The sequence below is a fragment of the Gymnoscopelus braueri genome (assembly GCF_963280865.1).
Source record: "Gymnoscopelus braueri genome assembly, chromosome: 11".
Taxonomy (NCBI): domain Eukaryota; kingdom Metazoa; phylum Chordata; class Actinopteri; order Myctophiformes; family Myctophidae; genus Gymnoscopelus; species Gymnoscopelus braueri.
In genome coordinates, this window is record NC_137613.1 from 34256941 (window position 1) to 34277773 (window position 20833).

The window sequence follows — 20833 nt, forward strand, 5'->3', positions numbered from 1 at the left end:
GCAGCCATGTTTTTAAAATGAGGCCAATAAGGAAGAGCCGTTTCCCCTGCAGTTCTCATTAATGGCCCAGCAGATGTCGCTATTTCCCACGCCTGCTGGCTGCCGAAAAACTAAGCAAATGATGAGGGTTTTGGCCGGACTTTACACTAAACATTTTCATAAATACTAGAAGTATTTATGAAAATAGTTTTCAATCGCTAGTTGAAAGACTTTTTCTCAATTATCATGGTATACGTTTAATACATTATGGTCCCATGAATTAAAAACATGATAAAGTAGGGGTATGTTTCTCGGGCTTCTACTGGTTCTACCAAGTGAAGACCCGCCCTCGCTGCCCTTCCAGCCAATAGCATTAGTTTCCGGTTGCTTTTCGGGACCGGAAGTTCCAAGATGGTGGATTTGAATTGGTCGGGGGAAAAAAACAACGGGGCTCCCTTCGTCCATATGTTTTATAGTCTATGGTCTGAATACTGTGTAGGCCTACATGAGATTTGACAGTCAATGGATATTTGTCGCATCTACTTGCGGGATTGAGCCTATGCGGGGGCAACAAGCTACTAGTAGTCAGTGACTTCATTTTTTTTTTAATTACATTGTATTTTTGATGACAATGTGAGATACAGTTACAGATACAGTGTGTGTGTGTGCACGTGCGCTCGTGCATGTGCGTACGTGTGCACGCACAAGTTTGGATGAATAGCTGCTGCCAACGCAGAAAAAAATATATTTACCTGCAAGATATTTTATTACATTTCATTTTTATCACATTACAGAGCATTATTAAGTTATGGCAAGATATTAAACTTCTTGGCTGCTACACCCCTTCCCCTGTGTTAAGAAGAACTTTGGCATTTAAGAATGATGCTACTCTCTTTTGGCTGTTATCCACATCCCCTACCTTTCTTTAAGTTATAATACCATTAGACTTGATAAGCGGTCGTACATTAGTGGTCAAATTGTTCAAAACCCTGGACGGGGTTGCAAACTCTATGCAGGGAAAGTAATGCTCTCTTTTCTGCGTCAACAATACTGTAGCAATAGTGGTGATGTTGAGCTATCTTAGTGTAAATTATATTTTTTGGTTGAAACATAGTTGTTAAAAAGTGAACTATATTCAGATAGTAATCATTGATATAGGGTGTTTGTTCAGTAACAGGGGTCTCCCCATCTCTCTAGCTCTTTAATAAACAGAACATACATTTTCAGGTGGGTTGCGGTTACGACCTTATATGGAGTCTAGAGAGGAGTAATTATCTAAAAGTATCACAAACCAGAGTAACCAAAAAAAGTGTACATTTATTGTTAGAATCAAACTTAAATTTACAGCGGCTGAATATGAACAGTTTAGGGAAAGCATCAAACATCAGGGAGGCCAAAGCCAAAACGCCTACTCCACCCTACCTGAAACTAAACTACACCAACCAAAACAAAATGACAGTCTACACTCCTTACCTAAACCAAAACATGGTCAAAAGGGGGAATAAAATAAATGGCGGCATGCCCCTACCAAGCTTCCCGTCTCTATTGGAGTTGTACACTCAAAAATGGTTTGGAACGGTAATTCTTGTCTATATACTTTAAACACTCAGTATTAAAGTTACCGTCAGCACTAAGCATACAGGTATGGCACACAGCCTACAGACATAGTAAACACTAGCTAACAAAAGGCTTCAGCACAGGTGACGAATGGCAAAAGGCCTGAAGAGAGCTTCCCCCAGGTTTTATACTGGCTGCTGGCTGATTGAGGAATGAGGCCCAGGTGTGTCTCCAGACACCACGCCACTCCTCCCATCTCCACTCTACCCTCCAATTACCATGAGGCACTGAAAACACAGAATGAGGCCACATAGGGCCGTAACACCCCCTCCCATAAAAATAAACTCCCAGTTTTACAAAATGGAAACACCTCAATACACACACACACCATACACATCGAAACAGTTGGAAACAAAGAATGACACGTCATTCAAGGTTAATCTGTGTCCACCCCACACAAACACCAGATTCTGGACATACAGTCACACCAGACTGTGTCCACACAGAACAAGTGGATGACACACATTTTAAAAGCAGTGACCAACTGATGACTTGCTCAAAATGAAGGGCTTATACATGGCTTGTGGAGGTTGACCTTTAAACTGGAGATCTGGACAGTCAGCAATGCTATGACCAGGCTGGTGGCAATAGTAGCTACGTGGCTTCAGCTTGGAAGTGGTCTTGTGAAGTTGCTGGGACTGTGAGTTGGCACCTGCTTAAGAGCACTCAGGAAGAGAAGAGTATTCCATCCTTCATTACTTGTAAACACACTTTTGTTAACGCAAACTCTTCTGCCAGGACAGCTGCCTCCCATAGAGTGGTCACTTTGTGTTCATTTAAATACACCATGGTGTGCTCTGGCACACAACTCTTGCATTCCTCCAAAAGCATTAGCTTCCGTAAGGAATTAAAATCAGCCGTTTTAGTTGCCAGACACCACCTATAAAAAAGTGTACCTTTCTCCCTGGCAAACTCCACAAATGTCTGAGTAGATGTTTTTTTCCAGGCCACGGAAACGCTGCCTATAAGCTTCAGGTACCAGCTCATACAGTATGTCCTGAGTATAACACTTTTAACAATGTCAAATTTAAGACTTTGTCTTCAATTGAAAAGCTCAGGAGGCACAAACCTCCTGAGCTTTTCCAGTTAGCTTGCATTGAAGCAGCTGAAGGCCAAACACCTTGCGGCCAATGTATGGCAGCAGCAATTCTCTCAAAGGCATTGAAATAACACTCCACCTCTCTCTCCCTGAAAGGAGGCACCAAAGCTATGTGTTTACTCACATCAAATGTACTGGCTGGAACAGAGGAGGACCACTGAAGGTTCCGGTTTCTCCGCGGTGCGCATCCTGGTACGAGGAGGAACCGTAGGGGAAACTAAGGGTTCTGGTTTCTCCACGTTAAGCACCTTGGTGCGAGGAGGAACAGTAGGGGACACTAATGGTTGTGTGTGTTCCACTTCAGACCCCCCTGTGCCAGTTTTGCCTCTAGCTCCAGCTGCCGTATTTTAATGTTTGTATCCGCCTCAATGCGGTGCAATTCCAGCTTGTATTCCATTTCAATTTTGCAAGCATGTGCCTCATCTTCGGCATCTAGCCGAAGGCGGGTTAAGCGCACCTTTAAACTAGCACCAGTTTAGATGACCCCGAAGAGGAACTCACAGGACAGGGGTGACACTAACCCCACTTTGACCATCCACCTGTGGAGGCTCAGGCTGAGGCTGAGCATGTTCAAGCTCAGGCGGCACCCCAATGACCCCGTTAGCCACCAGCCCTGCCAACACAATGGCTTTTAACTCAGCCTTAAGAGGAGGACCAGTTGCCTGGATCTGAAAATGGTCAGCAATTACGTTCAAGTCTGCCGTCCTGCATTTGTTATAGGCTACCTATCTATTGTTGGATCGCCAAAATCCAAAAGTGCCAATTTCACACAATCAGGAGAGAGTACCCTTTTATCAGTGTTCCCAGTTCCAATTTTGTCCGCTCATTTATTTGTTTCATCGCTTCCAATTTCACTTATTTATCCTTTATCATCCTAAAATTGTCATTCCAACCTGAAAATGCATTTTCTGTTTACTAAAGAGCTGGAGAGACCCCTGTTACAGAACAAACACTCTTAGCAATGATTGCTATCATAATATAGAGCTATTTAACACTTATTGTAACACAACAAACATATCCATTACTGTGACTTTAACACCCAACTGTTTAGTTCTTCTAATAAAGCTGCTAGAATGCTTGGTAGCCAAGTAGCATACTGTGGTTCTTGTGGGCAGCCAGCCTAGCCATGACAGCCTGAAGAAGGCGCGTGTACAGTACAGTAAGTCAAAGATCTGTACAGTGTCATTATCATTATCATCATCTCTAAAGAGCATGTAAAACACAAAACTCAGACTCAAACATAAACAAAATCATCATTACTAATACCGTTGAACGAAGTAAACACAAGGGTAAACTGTTTAGCAACAAGGGCAACTGTAGCTATCATTAAAAAAAACATGTACAGCATAATTACAGTGTAACGTACTGCATGGAGGCGGGTGCTATTTATGTGAAGTAGCACGACCATTCCCTGGTAGAAGGGATTTTTTTTCCCGCCACCCCTCGCCAATTTGTAATTTCCGCAGCCCATCTGCAATTAAGCCGGTGCCATTTAGCCCAAACATAAGCCTGCATATGGACGGGACTGTTTGTGTTGTGGGTCACGTGGCAGGGTTTCACAGAACTTGGGAGCCGTCCCGTGTTTTGCTGGCTCGCTCCAGCCAGCTCTCTGCCTACACATGCAATCCGCCCGCTAGTATACTTGACATCAGCAATAAAACAGCCTATATGATCCCATCATTTATGCATGGCTGCCGTTCGCCTCCTTGCCTCACATCTTATTGATGTGTCTTATTTGAAGCAAAGCCTGTCATATTAACATTTACTACACTTCCCACACGGGTGCGCATGTGCGTTTGGCATCGGGGCGTGTGTGCGTGTGTGTGTGTGTGTGTGTGTGTGTTTGTGTGTATGTATGTATGTGTGTGTGTCATGCATTCCTCTACACAACAGATGAGCCGGTGGGAAGGTGAAAGAATTAATTCAACAGTGATAGTTTAATTCTAATTAATTCAAATTTGTCAAAAACAAGATGAAAGAGGGAGGATAAGAGGGAAAATAGACAACTATATATATGTATCATATCAACCGCTTTATAGGCACGCACAGCAGCTGTGTGTGTACATAAGGACTATATAATGTAGTGTGCAGTGACAAAACTACACACACACGCACACACGCATGCGCACGCACGTGCAGTACACACGTAGAGGCACAAGACATGCATACATACATTACACATTGATTAACACACACACACACACACACACACACACACACACATATGTGCGCACACACACGCACACATTTGCATTTTACACACATACTGTAACACTCTAGCGCCATCAAAGCTGTAAGCATGGGACTCCTCTGTCATGAGGTCTGTGCTGGTATTCATCAGTTCAAAGGACCATTGCCTTTGAACTCCCAAAAGCACTGCCAATGAGCTGCGATAGATTCACTCTCATACGCATGCACACACGCACGCACAATCGCGTACGCACACACACACATTTCTTTTATAAGCTGTACTCCCAAACCTACAGTAGCTCCCTCTCTCCCTCCATCGCTGCTCCCAAAACAGAATGGCAAAAGAATCCCAGAGGGCAGAGGCAGAATAGAAATGTCTCTCTTTTATTTTAAGAGATAAAAGATATGCAGCCTCTATGTCTGGTCCAGGTTATATGTTTTATATATACAGTATATATACATATATGTATGGGTGTGTGTGTGTGTGTGTGTGTGTGTGTGTGTGTGTGTGTGTGTGTGTGTGTGTGTGTGTGTGTGTGTGTGTGTGTGTGTGTGTGTTAGTGCGTCATACACAATGAAAGTGTGGAAATGTACTCATACAACAACTTGGGTACTGTCTATTTTTGATTACGTCTTAAATTCGACCCTGATGCTATTGTGAAGCGGGGCAACAGAGAATGCACCCTCTACGAAAAATACGTTCTATATCTGTCAGGTCTAGTTTTTATTTATTTATAAATCTTTCATTGAGTCTTCTGAGCTTTTCTTTTATCTGCTGGTTCCACAGCCTCACGGTAAAAGGTAGAAAGAGCCTAGACAGCGTTGTGAAAATCTGTTCTAAGATTATCAAGTAAATCCATTAGACCTCCGTTCTTTCTGTAAGCAACAAATCCTACCGAAAGCTGCAAGTATCTTTGGCTTCTCCCGGACATGTTTTAGAAAGTGAAATGTCTCTGTCTACCATTATTATCACCTGCTTGTAAACCTAACCCGCCAGTTGCCGTTTCCGCAGCCAAAAGACCAGTGGCAGTAGCCTACTTTGCTAAATAGCTACTTCCCACGGACAATCAGGCTTATTATCAGACCAGGGAAAATGTTAAACTAATAGAGGATTGATAATTGAATTCAACTGAGCCGTCTTAAACAGCAGATTAATTTAGAAGAAGATGGATGAAGAAGAGAGCACATGTTAGAAAAATGTGTCCTAGGCAGTTAGTATAATGCAATTAATACAAAACACTGACACCTTCAGTATGAATATATATATATACATACAAATGTAGATATTTTATCTGTGTATGTACGTTCAGTAAATAAATACAGTATATGCATTCACACACACACACACACACACACACACACACAATTTATCAAAATAGCTCATCTACAAGCGATTGTGAGCTTGTAGATGTGCAATTTTCCAAACCTTATTTTTTTCTTTTCGCTTCTTTTTTTTGTTGCCTATAATGAATGATGACAAGCCTAAAATAGAGTATAGTGGTTAAGACACAGAAATCTTATGGTAATCCCCATGATTACCTAAGCAATCCCATGAGTTAGTAGTCATATTCTTCTCTTGTACTTTTAACGGAATAATTCAAAAAAAGAAAACACCAACTGATTATACCACACCCCCATAACCAAATGCATAATTTCTTCTCTGAAGTCAGAGATGAATTTTAGGCCACATTGAGAATACAGCAGCACGGTCACCTGTGACTTCATTTTGGAAGCTGCTCTGTGGGAGTGTAGGCTGCATGCAGTCAGTGTCACACAAACCTCCCCCCCGGCTTTCCTTCGGAGCCTACTCTGATGAGACCTCATTTTGGCCGCCGGTCGGCCCAATTCCACTCTAAATGGCATGAACTGATGAAGACGTCTCGGGCGCGGACTGTCTTCTCAGCCAAATTGGAGCGGAGCTGCCAGGTACACTTGACAGCATAATGGGAATGGGGCCACGGTGTGCGACTTATTGCTCCTCTTGACAAGGTAGGCCTAACAGGTAATCTCACTGAGACAATTGGCCCAGTGCTGCACTCTGGCAGAACCACACATGGGTCACGGCAATCCAAATTAAGCCAACCATGGTATCGAAAACCCAAACCTGAACAGCTATACGGTTTTGATGGCGCCCGGGTCACCCAGAATGGAAGCACAGACCGTGTGATCAATATAGGAATGGAGTGATAGCGTGACCATGGGTCAAAGGTCAAAGACTTGGTTCATGAAGGATCTATTGGAAGGCAGTATCGGGTAAATGAATACGTATGGGAGACAGGGTTAGAGTGGATGTGGTGTTAACGCAAAATGACTGACTGAGAATGGCAGTTAGTAGTAAAGAAAGAGTTAGTTAGAGTTAGTTGCATAACATGACATTGGAATGCATATGCATGGAAACCCATGTATGAGAGTTTAGAGATATGGCAGTAAACCCCCCCAAAAAATAATGTTTAATTCATAAGAAAGAATCCAGAGGTTCAAGACAGGAACCAGAGAGAGAGAGAGAGAGAGAGAGAGAGAGAGAGAGAGAGAGAGAGAGAGAGAGAGAGAGAGAGAGAGAGAGAGCAAAATAAGAGACAGAATGAGGAGACAGAGAGACAGGAACAAAAAAGAGTGTGTCATGTAAATGGGGCATGGTACTAACCAGGACACACCGCTATGTTGCACAGTTTGGTCTGTGTCTTGGGCCCTCCACCACAAGCTGTGGCCCCGCCTCCGTTCACACACTTCCTGGTTCGAGTCCTGGAGCCCCGCCCACAGGTCACAGAGCACAGACTCCATGACGACCATTCCTCCCATATCCCATGCACTGCAAACACCCACACACACACACACACACAAGCACATGGGGGATGAAGAATGAGCATATCCCATTGCAGCCAATAGGCTTTGCGCTTAACTGTAGTCCGGGGTTTTTTCAGAAGGTGGCATACCCGTTTCCTGTTCCAGGTTCAGTTTACAATAGCTCTGTTTGATTGGCTCAGAGCAGCAGAGTTGAAACACCATGTAAAACCTTCATACTTGTTTTCCGGTTCTAATCTGCTGCCAGGGCCAATCAAACAAAGCGATGTGAAAATGAACCGGAACAGGAAAGGGGAATGCCATAGCTTCTGGTAACTCAGGTCTGCAGTAATAATGCACAGAGCTTAGAGAGTTAAGAGAATGTCAGAGAAATGAGACCAATTAACCACTTAAACACATTTTTATAAAGTATTTCAAGCTCACAACATGTCACAATACGATACATTGTGAGCTAGGATCAGTTAATTTCAACAACATATAAGATATTTTTCAAATTATCATTATTATTGCCTAAAATGACATGCCCAAAATAGGGACGCCAGGTTGGAAGTGGTTAATGAGTGTTGCCCCTTAGAAAAAAAACAATGAGGAAGTGATCTCGCCACCTCTAGCGAAAACATTCTGATTAAAATAATAATAATAATAATAATAATAAATTAAACAAGTTAGCATTGATACTGATGGCCATGATATTGTATAAACAAATAATAATTAAAAAAACTGAAAAGTTGGAATGGACAGGTTGGCATTGGAAAATCATGCTGTTAAAAGTCATGACAGGGAAATGAAGGTTATGGTTGTCATGGAAGCTACTGTAATACGGCAAAAAAAAAATCAATGACTCATCACCGAGGCTTCAAAAGACTTCAAACACTAATTAACGCAGCAGCATGTTCCGCCACCCTTTCTTCTCTCTCCCTCCATTACGCTTCTCGTCCCATGCTAGAAACAGACAAAATAGGAATCAAATGGCCTGGAATAAATGAGGTCTGGAGAAGTTTCTCAAAGATTCACTGAAACATACCGCAATTAATGAACACAACTTGAGGATGTAAACATATACCATGTTGCTGTTTGACTGTGCTTTATTGGGTTGCTTAGTTACGCCACACAGAGGCGGTTCCATCCGTGTGTTTGAGCAGAGGCACGTGCGTGGCACACCAACACACATACTGTACACAAATGTGGACATACTTACTCTCGCACGCACGCACACACACTGTATAAGCACATGAAAATGCATGCACACCTGCTACAGTACGTCGAGATAACATGTGCAACACCCTTTTAAGATGCATGTAAAGGAAAGGTGATGCAAAGACAAAATGCTCAACAAAGGATGAGAGATAATTTGAGGGGGAAAGGGCCTGAATGGCGGTGTAGTGTCAATTGAGGTCAATGAGGTACTGCCAGGAGATGAGTACCACAGTATGGAGAGATGAGAGGTGAATTTGAATGGACAGGGAGAGACTCGGGCAGACTTGGAGAGAATTTTTAATGAGAGAGTGGGTCCGTCGAGTTATTTGAAAACCAAAGAGCACATAGTGGGCTAGAGGAATGTACCACAGGGAGTCCAGCATTACATGTCGAACGCTAGATTACACGATACAGAGGGAAGGGATGGGTAGATGTAGGATAGGATAAATACTGTATAGGTTATAGCTGAGCCTTTTCGCCTTCTACTGTCTGGTTTCTAATATGCTCTATTTCTAGATCCTGCCAGCATAGAGAATATAAATGAACCAAGAGCCAACTAGGAGTTGGCAACTATCTGAAATTCAAATAAGGGACACCCGGCCGACGTCTCTTATTTCTAAGAAAAATAAGTGGGCAGGTGATACAAGTCAATGAGCTGGTTTTCTCTAACTTGTGTCTGTATCTCCCCTTGGGGTTTTTATTCGGCTACCCTTTTCCCCCTACACAACACACATTTTCACTAACGCAACACCTTGCACTCACACTGATTCTACAGGTGGCCCATACACGCTACAATAAAAATTGGTTAACCGTGTGTTGGTCCACTTTTTGTTATGGTTTTGACTCAGTCCCCGACACTACTGTATATTAACTCATTCAGTGCCCAGCTTATTTATGGAATTTTGGCTCTGAGTGCCACAGCCAAAATTCATTGTAAAAAAAAAGTGCTTAGGAGCCGAGATACAGCCTTTTTCAGTAAGAAGTTAAACAAAGAGTGAATGGAGCAGCAAATCTTCAAATCATCATATCTTGGGTTCTGAACATGTTTTTCCAAAAAAAAAAAGAAAAAAGAAAGTTTTTTTTTACGTTTTAGACGTCCAGTGGCACTCGGGGCTTATATCAACGGACGTTTTAGACGTCCAGTGGCACTGAATGAGTTAATACTACCATCCATGCCAAGGTTATTATAGTTTTTTTTATTTTGTCTTATTTCATTTTTCATTTTTGTTTTCAATTTCTGTTAGTTTTGATTTGTTTTTAAAGCAGGTTTGCTAGTTGCGTTTGCTAGTTTAGTTTTAATAAGGTAAAAAGGCGTTTTTTGTTGAGTTTGTATTAGTTTGACCTTTTTATTGTAATATGGTAGTCAGGGACGAGATTCCAATAGATCAGAAAAAATAGCTAAAATAGCCGATCTACAAGCTCACGTGAGCTTGTAGATCGGCTATTTTAGCTATTTAATATTGGATACTGACAAAGACTAAAACTAATGATCTTTCTATGATCTTAGTTAATTTTAGTTAGTTTTGCAAACACACAAAACAGTTTCAGTTAGTTTTCCCTTTTGTGTAAAGCCTCTTTTTTATTTAATTAACCCTGATCCATCCATGGACGGCCGCATATATAGATTGAGTGATTCATTGATTCATATAGCAGCACACCTAATATTCAGATCTCCTAAAAAATGCAGCCGTTTACTTGGAGAATCTCATCACTCAAACCCTACACAGGAGACAAGAGACTAAGACTCCAGACCATAATACATCACCACAGCACACAGACACAAAGTGAGATATTATTATTCAGCCAAAGACGTTTCGTATTTATTTTTTTCACTGCTGTGGGCTTATAAAACATTGTTTATTCGTCTGAAACAAATCGCTATCCCTCAAACTCAGCACTACAGTATCTGAAGTCTGTCCTCGCGCACAGCCAATCAATTAGCCTATAAGCGCGGGCCTAGAAATGACTGCAGGACACGGGAGATAATAAAACAGAAGAGAAATATTGAGGGTGAGATCGAGACAGTTTAGAATAATTGATGAGATAGAGGGAAGGGGTAGAATTCATTAACACAAGTACAGTGGCTACATGACAATGAAGAACAACTTTGGGGATAAATAGGAATGAAAAATGTATTGTGTGTGGCGCCACCTATTGATGAGCAGATATATTTTATCTTTGGTAAGGTGACATCTGTGTGTGTGTGTGTGTGTGTGTGTGTGTGTGTGTGTGTGTGTGTGTGTGTGTGTGTGTGTGTGTGTGTGTGTGTGTGTGTGTGTGCGCGCGCAAGCGTACATCAGCTAATTTACTATGAACTAACTATACAATGTTGTCTTGTGGTTCATGGAGCATGTTAGACAATGAGAGTGGCGCCATTAGGTTTGCAGTGGGAGGTAAACCAGAACGTGTTTGAGCACACGAGAAAGAAACTCAAGAAATTAAAGATAATTAAATATCAAAATGAGAGGCAATCTGTTTTTTCGTGGTGACAAAACGTGCAGAGACTCATTAAGCTCCGAGCTGTGCGATGTGCAGATGAAACAACATGAGTGAAACGCCCTCAGATGAACACACATCTGATATATGTGCATATTTCAGCTTTTTTTGTATGTAAATGCGACATAATGTACGTCTGTGAATTCAATATGAAAACAAGCCGTCCGATCCTCCATCCGTCACAAACACCCACACACGAATGCACACACACACACACGCGTGTAAACAAATATACACGCACACACAAACAAACAATAAAAGGTCATATTTGATGTGGTGAGGTTACATATATTCTAAGTCGTAATCTTTTTGCTTGTGGAGCCTGCAATGTCATGACACATACAGTACACTGAATGGCTTATTATAAATATATCTTTGGGCCCTTCATTGGCCCTTTCCCTCTCGGGTCAATGCATAATACAGTTGCTTTATTTAACAAGTATAAGATTTATGTATGTGTGTATCTGCCAGTTTGAGCGTGTACTGTATGTACCAATCCATCTTTTGCATACCCAGTCATTTCCTTGCTTCAGTGAATATGGTTGAGCTTTTGGGCGTTGCAGCCATTGCCCGCGCATTGACCCATGAGCACTCAAAACGTGCTATTGTCTTGCTTCACGACGCAAATGCCACTGAATTTATGACCATTGAACACTTAGTTTGATAGTCCGGTGACTAGGATGCTACTCCCACGTTGCACTCTTTGGAGCATAGAAGGCTAATACCACGGAGCATGTTGTACGGAGGGAAAAAAGGTAATTTGTCAGGGCAATTACTGCCTAGTTTACTTTGACAAGCACGGAACCATTACTCAAAACTGATCATGTGTATCACACTCATTTAGGAGTTGTACCGTCCCAAAAAACAGCGAGGGGGGGGGGGGGGGGGAGTCTAGTTTTAGTTCATTGATTTTCTGCCTGAGGTACTTGTCTTTGATATCCCTTTACCTGAGCTGCACAACACACACACACACACACACACACACACACACACACACACACACACACACACACACACACACACACACACACACACACACACACACACACACACACACACACACACACACACACACACCCCCACACACCCCCACACACACACACACACACACACACACACACACACACACACAGTACAGCCCAGGGGTGTGCACCCCACACACAACCACAAAGCTATGCTCGGTCTGTACTGTACTTTGCACACAAACTAATAACTAATTGACGATTTTCTCCGTCTACTAATGTGGCTGTCTACTGGATCATGCATGCTGGCACAGCTGTGCACTTTAATCATGAGAGGGTACAGAATGGACCCATAAGGGACCATTCTGTTCCATTGGTACACTCTCTGACTTAAATTAACACTAGGAATTTTACTGCGTCGGCACTCATTGCTTCCAATTTCCAAAACACAATCATTTTAAATATGTATGTACAACAGAGTGAAATATATATTATGTAGGCTAACAGCCTTCAGAGAATTTAGCATCTTAAGTAAGTGAATGTTGTATCTTCGGTTAAATCACATTGGGGGTGTCATATTGGGGTATCATTGCTTGAATTGAAACTGAACTCGCTCTAATTCTAGGGGATGATGAAACGCGTTTGAAAAACTGTGTGTGGAAGAGGCTGCGTGTGTACAGTGTGTGATTTTTTTGCCTCCACGCTGGTATGCACTCCTCCTCCTGTGTGTGTGTGTGTGTGTGTGTGTGTGTGTGTGTGTGTGTGTGTGTGTGTGTGTGTGTGTGTGTGTGTGTGTGTGTGTGTGGGGGTGTGTGTGTGTGTGTGTGTGTGTGTGTGCGCAACATCCCCACTGGACCAGGCACGCACAGCGAAGGATTCTATACTGTAGGTAAAGAGATTAATAAACCATGCAACCGTGGATCCTCTCATCCCAGACATGTCGGGATGAGAAGGGGGGGAAAAGTCAACCACAAAAAAAGGATGCATTATACACAGCCCCCCAGTCTGCCTCTCACAAACCAAGACCCGGTCCACTTTGATTTGGTCACGTTCCTGCAATCCCCCAGACGCACCCTTCAAAACCCCAACATCCTGCCCTGGTGACACTGCAAAAAAAACATCACAGTACTGTCTGTATGTTGGGGAGGGATAAATAAATAAATAGTAAATGGAGCATAACACAGCAACCAATATCCCATCAAAGGAGCGGCTGAGGATATTAATATCGACACTGAATGGAAAATGAGCCACTTAGACATACAAATCGCGTCGGGATATTAGCATAAAAACGCGATTAGCATATGCGCTGACAGAAAACGCAGTGTTTTTCTCAATCTTTTCCCGTTGCTACATGAGAAGCCGGCAGTAAACACTGACAAGAGTGTGGCAACAGTGAGACAAGTGGAAGTGTGGAAGGGAAAACATAGTTAACACAGCTATCTACATGAGGCCATAGCAATTAAATGGAAGACGTGTTTACGTGACCCAACTGTTCTTATTGACGAAACACAAATATAGTTACACTGTATATTTTTTTATTTTTATAAACTTCCGAACAAACTGTACTTGTGGCCAAGGGGAATGAAATGCTGTGTAATTAGTTTTCTCTTCACAATCACAACATATATCTCAAATGATTACACAGATGCATTTGAAATGCTTTCTGTGCCATCTTAAGACAGATACTCAAAATGAAATGAAATATTACGGTCCATACGGTACTTAATAATCTTAATATGCTTTGACATATTAAGACCTTAGAGAAATTGTCACAAGCATATTTTTTGGCACCATTCAGCCTGAGCATGATGAATGGCCTATGAGTCAGATGCCATTCCTTTGAACTCCTCTGTTAAGTATGTGCAACATCAGAGACCCAGATCTAATGATGTCTCATTTGTCATTATCGTTATTATTTAGAGCAGTGTTTCTCAAAGTGCGGTTCGGGGACCCCCGGGGGTCCTGGAGGGGGTTCCAGGGGGTCCCAGGCAAAATCTGTTAATATAGATAGTGCTATTAGCGATACAGTGCTATAAAAATTAGATATTGAAAAAACAAAGTGAAACATTTTAACAAAACGATTTTGTGGCAGGGGGTTCCTGCTGGAACAAAATATTTTTCTGATGGGGGTCCGTGGCCAAATTCTGATTCATTTGGGGGTCCTCGACATGAAAATGTTTGAGAACCACTGATTTAGATTTAGATTTATTCTTCAACAGACTGCTGGTGTTGAACTGCTAAATGCATTGCCCCTCACAGGTGACTGAGGATTGTCCAGGATCTGTTTTGTGGGTGTTCTGCTTATGCCTTATACCAGTGGTTCTCAAACATTTTCATGTGATTGTCAAGGACCCCCAAATTCAAATGTATTTGGCTGCGGACCCCCATCTGAAAAGATTTTGTGCCAGTTGACTCCCAAGATTTGTGTTGTTAAACAGGGTGGCCGGCCTCTGCAAAAAAACTAAACGACAAACGACAAAACAGGAAGTTGACGGGCTAATCGCCGCTAGTCGTCGCCTCGGCCTCGAGGACGTATTTTACCCCCTGGCGGCCGAGGGGTGTTTTAACGAGCACTCCTCATTACGCTTTTCCCACATGAACAGTAACATACGTATGGGTTAAATGCTAAATTAACTAATTTAGCTGGGGACCCCTGCATGGAACCCCCTCAAGGACCCAACTTTGAAAACCCCTGCCTTATTACTGCATTACTGCAATTGTGTATGTACTGCAAATGTACTGTACCCGACAGAGCAGATATAGGAATTGCACCCATTGATATGAACAAAACTAAACAAATTCCCAGTGAACATTTGATAAATACACTGGTAGTAATTTTATGTTGTAATTGTAATCTTGTAAGGAATTTTACATGAAAATGATTGTTGGCAGAGACCCACTGTACACTGTAAAAACACAAATGCCAAATAGAAGTATGCCCTCTCTCCACTAGTATACAGATGTGCACACGCGCACACCCACACATACACATACACACACAAGCAGTAATGCATACAAAGTCACAACAAACTCATGGTACTTAAACTGCACAGATATACAGTATATTGTCTCTGTCGGGCAGAAACCTCATATCTCCATATTTCAATGTTTCATATATATAATATTTCATATTTCTCCATGTTTTCCCCCCCGTAAATTAATGCCCTACTTCGTCATAATACAGTGTGTTGCGAGCTTGTAGACCTGCTATTTTTGAATGAGTTTTGAAGCAAAAGTGAAAGTGCCGTGGTTAAGTGTGTCAGTGGGTTTTATAAATACTGAACCAATGAACACAAGCTTGAGACTAAATAATAACAACATTGGTTCCATTGGAACACAGGTTATTTTTCCCCATTTACTGAAAACTAACAGTTTTGGACATACAGTACAAGGATTCCACCCGACACTAGCGCTACGTACCGTACGCTACACAGAGCATAGGAATGACTGGACACGCGTCACTGTGTACGTAGGAGAAGCACTCAGAAGATGATACGACATGACAATGCCTCATCTTACGTGTGTGTGTCTGTGATAATGTACTCGTGTAATCTCCATGCCGTGCTTAATGTGAGATCAGAGTGGGCAACCGTTTCCTTCAGAGGCGCGCTGAATAAAACATTAATGCGTCACCGCATCCTCTGTACTATAATGCATGTCTGCCCCTGATTCAAGCGTGTTCAAGTAGTGTATCTCTCTTAGCAATCTCTCTTATATATGTTGTTTCTGTTACCTTGTATCTCCATGTTTTCAAATTTGTACGGTTTCGTTTGGGAAATTAAAGCCCTACTTTGTCGGCTGAAGGTGTCGGGCTGAATAGCGATAAAGTGGTTATTCATTATTTAACCAATGAAAAATATTAACAAGACCTTGTGACTAAATAATAACTACATTGGTGACTTACTACATTATATATATAGTGTATGTGTGCCGTGTGTGTGTGTGTGTGTGTGTGTGTGTGTGTGTGTGTGTGTGTGTGTGTGTGTGTGTGTAATAGGAAAAAGAAAGAGTGGGACAAAGAGACATTATGGGCTAAAGATAGCAACCGCGAGGCGTCAGAGTTTGAACCTCGGGGTCAGGGGAAGTCTAATAGACATGCCAACACTACGCCCAGTGTCACGCTTTCTCCTCCGCTGCTTTCTGTCCATCTCTCCCTCCATTTCTCTCTCTCCCTCCTTCTCCCTCTGTTTATCTGTGTGTCTCGGTTGACTAGCGGTGTGAATTGAAATGACAAAGTGACATTCTCATTCGGTCGGCCACTGTTACACCACCATGGCGAGATTATGTTCTGGCTGAGCAGATCCCATGTGACAGGTGTGTGCACGTGTGTGTGTGTGTGTGTGTGTGTGTGTGTGTGTGTGTGTGTGTGTGTGTGTGTGTGTGTGTGTGTGTGTGTGTGTGTGTGTGTGTGTGTGTGTGTGTGTGTGTGTGTGTGTGCTGTGTTCCGGTCACATGAGGAAGGCATTGAATCGTGACCGGGAGTATTCTTTCTTAAAGAAGCACTTGGAGACAATGTAATGTAAAAAGGCATACAAAAAGATCCCATCCGGAATTATGTAGCCTATTTGTCAAACCGTCGACGTTTGTAAATTTGTGCGGGAGCTGTGTGTATGAACAACATTATAGATCCTTGTGTACATTGTGGGGAACATCACATTTGATCAAATATTATGTTGCGACAAAAATATTGACAGACGATCACCACAGGGAGTAATGCTGTATACATTCACTGATTGGACACGGCCGCAGCTACTTTCCAGCAGCCTTTTGGCATCCCTGCTAATGCGTACAACCTGCGATATACCTGAACTGGGGGCAGCAAAAATGGTGAAAGTGAACTCTTGGCATCGTGGGTTTTTACCAGGTGCAGCCTGGTCTAGGAAGAGACTGTATACTCGTTACTTTCTCAACACTTTCTCGACACTTTTTCATCATTGGCTGTCCTTTAAGCCAATGGGGAGACTTCCCCGAGACTTCCCCATACGCTGAACGGCGGCCGTCCTCCCATGCTATGGGATCATAAGCCCCGCCCTCCCCTGTTTCTCTTCTCCCCCTCTCTCATTTTCACGCAGCTGGGGCAGACGAGCGTGTATCATTGCCCGGCCGTCAGCGCTGCTTTTTGTCGCTCGTTAATTCATTTGCTCCAGATGTGTAAGCTCAGAAGCTCATTTAAGTGGGAATTGGGCAACAGTCTAGCCTCCACGACCGTTTTAGTTGACAAAGACTGCAGTAGTTGAGCCATGTTTGCTTGCTACAGACCATGCTAATGAGTGCTAAGTGCTAACAACAAATGAATGCTAACACACACACACACATACACACACACACGCTCACAGAGAGAAGCACCTGGTATAATATGACTTGTCATTTCTTGTTTAACCTACATGAGCCTGTGATCCCGCCTCCGCCGGTGTCCCCTCCTGGGCACGAGGCGGTGTTGTTGCACATGCGCGTCTCCCTCAGGGCCCCGCTGCACAGCGTCCCGTACGGCGACGAGACGCACGAGCGCGTGCGCACCTGCCAGCCCTGCCCACACGTTAGCGAACACACACTCCACTGTGACCACTCTTCAGCCGCCGGGTCGCCTGGCGGAGATGAGAAGAAGAACAGAAGAGAAAGGGGGGGGGCGAGAGAGGGTGGGGGAGGTTGTGTGATTTTAATAAGAGACCAAGGACTAGTGTTGATTTTGTCGACTAAAACTGTGACGAAAAATGTTCGTCGACAACCTTTTTTTCACTGACGAACACTAAATAAAAACTAAATAAAAACTAAGCTATGATGACTAAAACTAAGACTAAATATATTGACAATTTCGCCAACAAATACAAACTAGACTAAAATGTTAGTGAGGGACTAGTGGAGAAGAGTACTAGCATTTAACTAAAAGACAAGTCATTTTATGTTTGGTTGCGCTCGGGTGTTGCGCTCTGAAAATAGCAGATCTACAAGCTCACAACGCGTCGCGCTGCGACGCGTTGTGAGCTTGTAGATCGGCTATTTTCAGCATGCAACCGAGAGTAAAATCAGCCATTACGACACAATCAAGGCACCGCCAAAATACATTTTAGTCGAGTAAATCAAATGTAGATTTACTCGACTATAACCTCATGATATTTAGTCGACTAAAACTAGACTAACAGTAAAACATTCCAGATGACTAATATATGGAATTTGATTCAAAAGACTATGACTAAGGGACCAGTCGAAATTTACATAAGGGGGGGCATGGAGGAAAATAGGGGAGGGTCATGCCTTTCTAATTTTGGTCCAAGGGAGGGTCAGCTAATTTTACTTTGAACCCAAGGGAGGGTCATGCAATTTTGAATTGATAAAATAGTCCGTTTTTATATACCTTTTTAGTACAGCAGAACAGTGGTCAATGACCCCTCTGCATTTCAAAGGATACAAAGAATTCAAATCAAGTAACACCTTGTCTATTTAGAATCAATGACGGTCGTTAACAAGCCATCAACGCACAGCGAGTGTGAACGACCCAGTCAAATCTATTCAGCGTCTTAACGATGGTGGTTGAACAATTAAGCAAAACTTCAACAGGCGTTATTGGAGAGATGCATTATAAATAGGCCTACTATAACTGGATATTCATAATCATTTGAAGTAATTCTGTGCATGTGATTAATGTGGATCTATATGGACAGTTGTGTATAGATGCCTAGCTCCACAAGTAAAACCAGAAGCATCAGGCCATAATTGATAGCCTAATTTGTTTTATGTAGGCAACAGTGTAGTTGTAGTCACTGTAGTTGATAATTAAAAGGGCAGAGTGACAAAAGTTTTAAACTACTGGTTACCAAATATTCAACTTTCTTCAATCTGACCAGGATTCAATGGATTCAATTTCCCACATGTAAGATGAGAACACTATCCATTCTGCTACCACTACTACAGATACACTGTGCATTTAGCAAGACTGACTACACTACAGCAATGTTCTAATCAATGTGGAAAGCAAAACATTGGACATATCAGTTTTAAATGTCATGTTGTATTTGATGGGGAGGGTTAGGGGTGTCAAGAATTTCACAATACGATACATGATGTTGGGCATGATATTGATATGATATATTATTAATGTTCTTTTCTCATGTATCATCAACATTGGCCATCATCTTATAAATAACGTTATAAAGCAAACAATTACAAAGTGCTTTGTACACACAAATAAATACATTTGTGCAAGCTTAATGGAGAAGTGAAGTTCTCACTAACTATAAACCCATTGTTTCAGAGGACAGATAGACACTAATATAACAAATATAATATAATATAAGACTGCATAACTATAAATTCCACAAACCTCATATTTTTGTCATCTGGACTTTACCAACCAAGTGCAGCCTAGTTATTTCCAACAGCTAAAAAAAATCTATAATACCAGATACAGTATAATACAATCTTAGATTAGATGTAGGCCTATTTGAGAGTGCAGATGCATGTCACATTAACGAGCGTCAACGAGCATCAGCTGACACACAACACCTCCCCTCTGCAGTGCTTTAAACTGAAAGTGACTGACTGGAGTCTGTCTCATTTCTCTCCAAAATACCTTGAATATGATGGAGGACATGATTAATAATTACTATGATTATGATAAGCTTTACATTTCATATCATACAGTAAAAACTCCTAACTTTCACCGGCAAAAAAAAAGAAAGTGTTTTTTTTGTATTAAAAAAACAATTAAAAAAATATTACGATACAGTATGACATCATGACAATACCTATCATCACATTTTAATACCACGATAGGCTATATCGTGACACAATATATCGTGACACTTCTAGGCGGGGAGGGTTACTCTTTTTTTTGTAATAACTTGGGGAGGGTCATTGAATTTTTTTTTTTGTCAAAGGGAGGGTCATGGCATTTTAGATCAGGGCACATACATTTCCTCCATGCCCCCCCTTATGTAAATTTCGACTGGTCCCTAAAAGTGAATAAAAAGTTGCTGTCAAAATCAACACTACCAAGAACCACTTCAAATGCCTGTTTCTTGCCTCTCCCCTCACCGCTGACAAAGATATAGAAATATGATTTCTGCCAACAATCAAAAGCCCAAAACATAAACATCCTAGGGCTTGGATCCAGAGTCGATAGACAATGTACGCAGGGCTCCAGACTTAACTTTTTATATTGATTGCACTGGTTCCCCTAACTTTTTCATTTAGGTGCACCAGCACATAATAATTACTGTACAGTAATGTGCTGCTGCTCCTAAATGAAAAAAAAAAAGCCTAAATTATTTATGTGCACCCGCAATTTCTCACAGCGCCTTTTGGCACCGCAATAATAAATTTTAAGTGTTACCTCTTTTGTGAGTTCCCATTCACACCGAAAACGTCTTAACCACTCGAACCCTAGTGCCCGTATTGTGGGCATGTCATAAAAGGCCAGGTGTGGGCCACTCACGCCACATTGCATCGGGCCATTCTATGTCACACAAAAGTAGCAAAAATAGCAGAGTTTTGA

General features: G+C 42.1%; 1 protein-coding gene across 1 annotated transcript in view; it reads right to left on the reverse strand.

Annotated features, from left to right (window-relative positions):
• The window catches only part of adgrb2 (adhesion G protein-coupled receptor B2), a gene marked incomplete at its 5' end in the record, with an annotated part of 277462 nt that overhangs the window by 166967 nt on the left and 89662 nt on the right, over positions 1-20833 (reverse strand). The window contains 2 exons of the mRNA XM_080441985.1: positions 7530-7694; positions 17727-17927. Coding sequence (XP_080298111.1) covers positions 7530-7694; positions 17727-17927 — 366 coding nt within the window. The remainder of the gene's footprint in view (positions 1-7529; positions 7695-17726; positions 17928-20833) is intronic.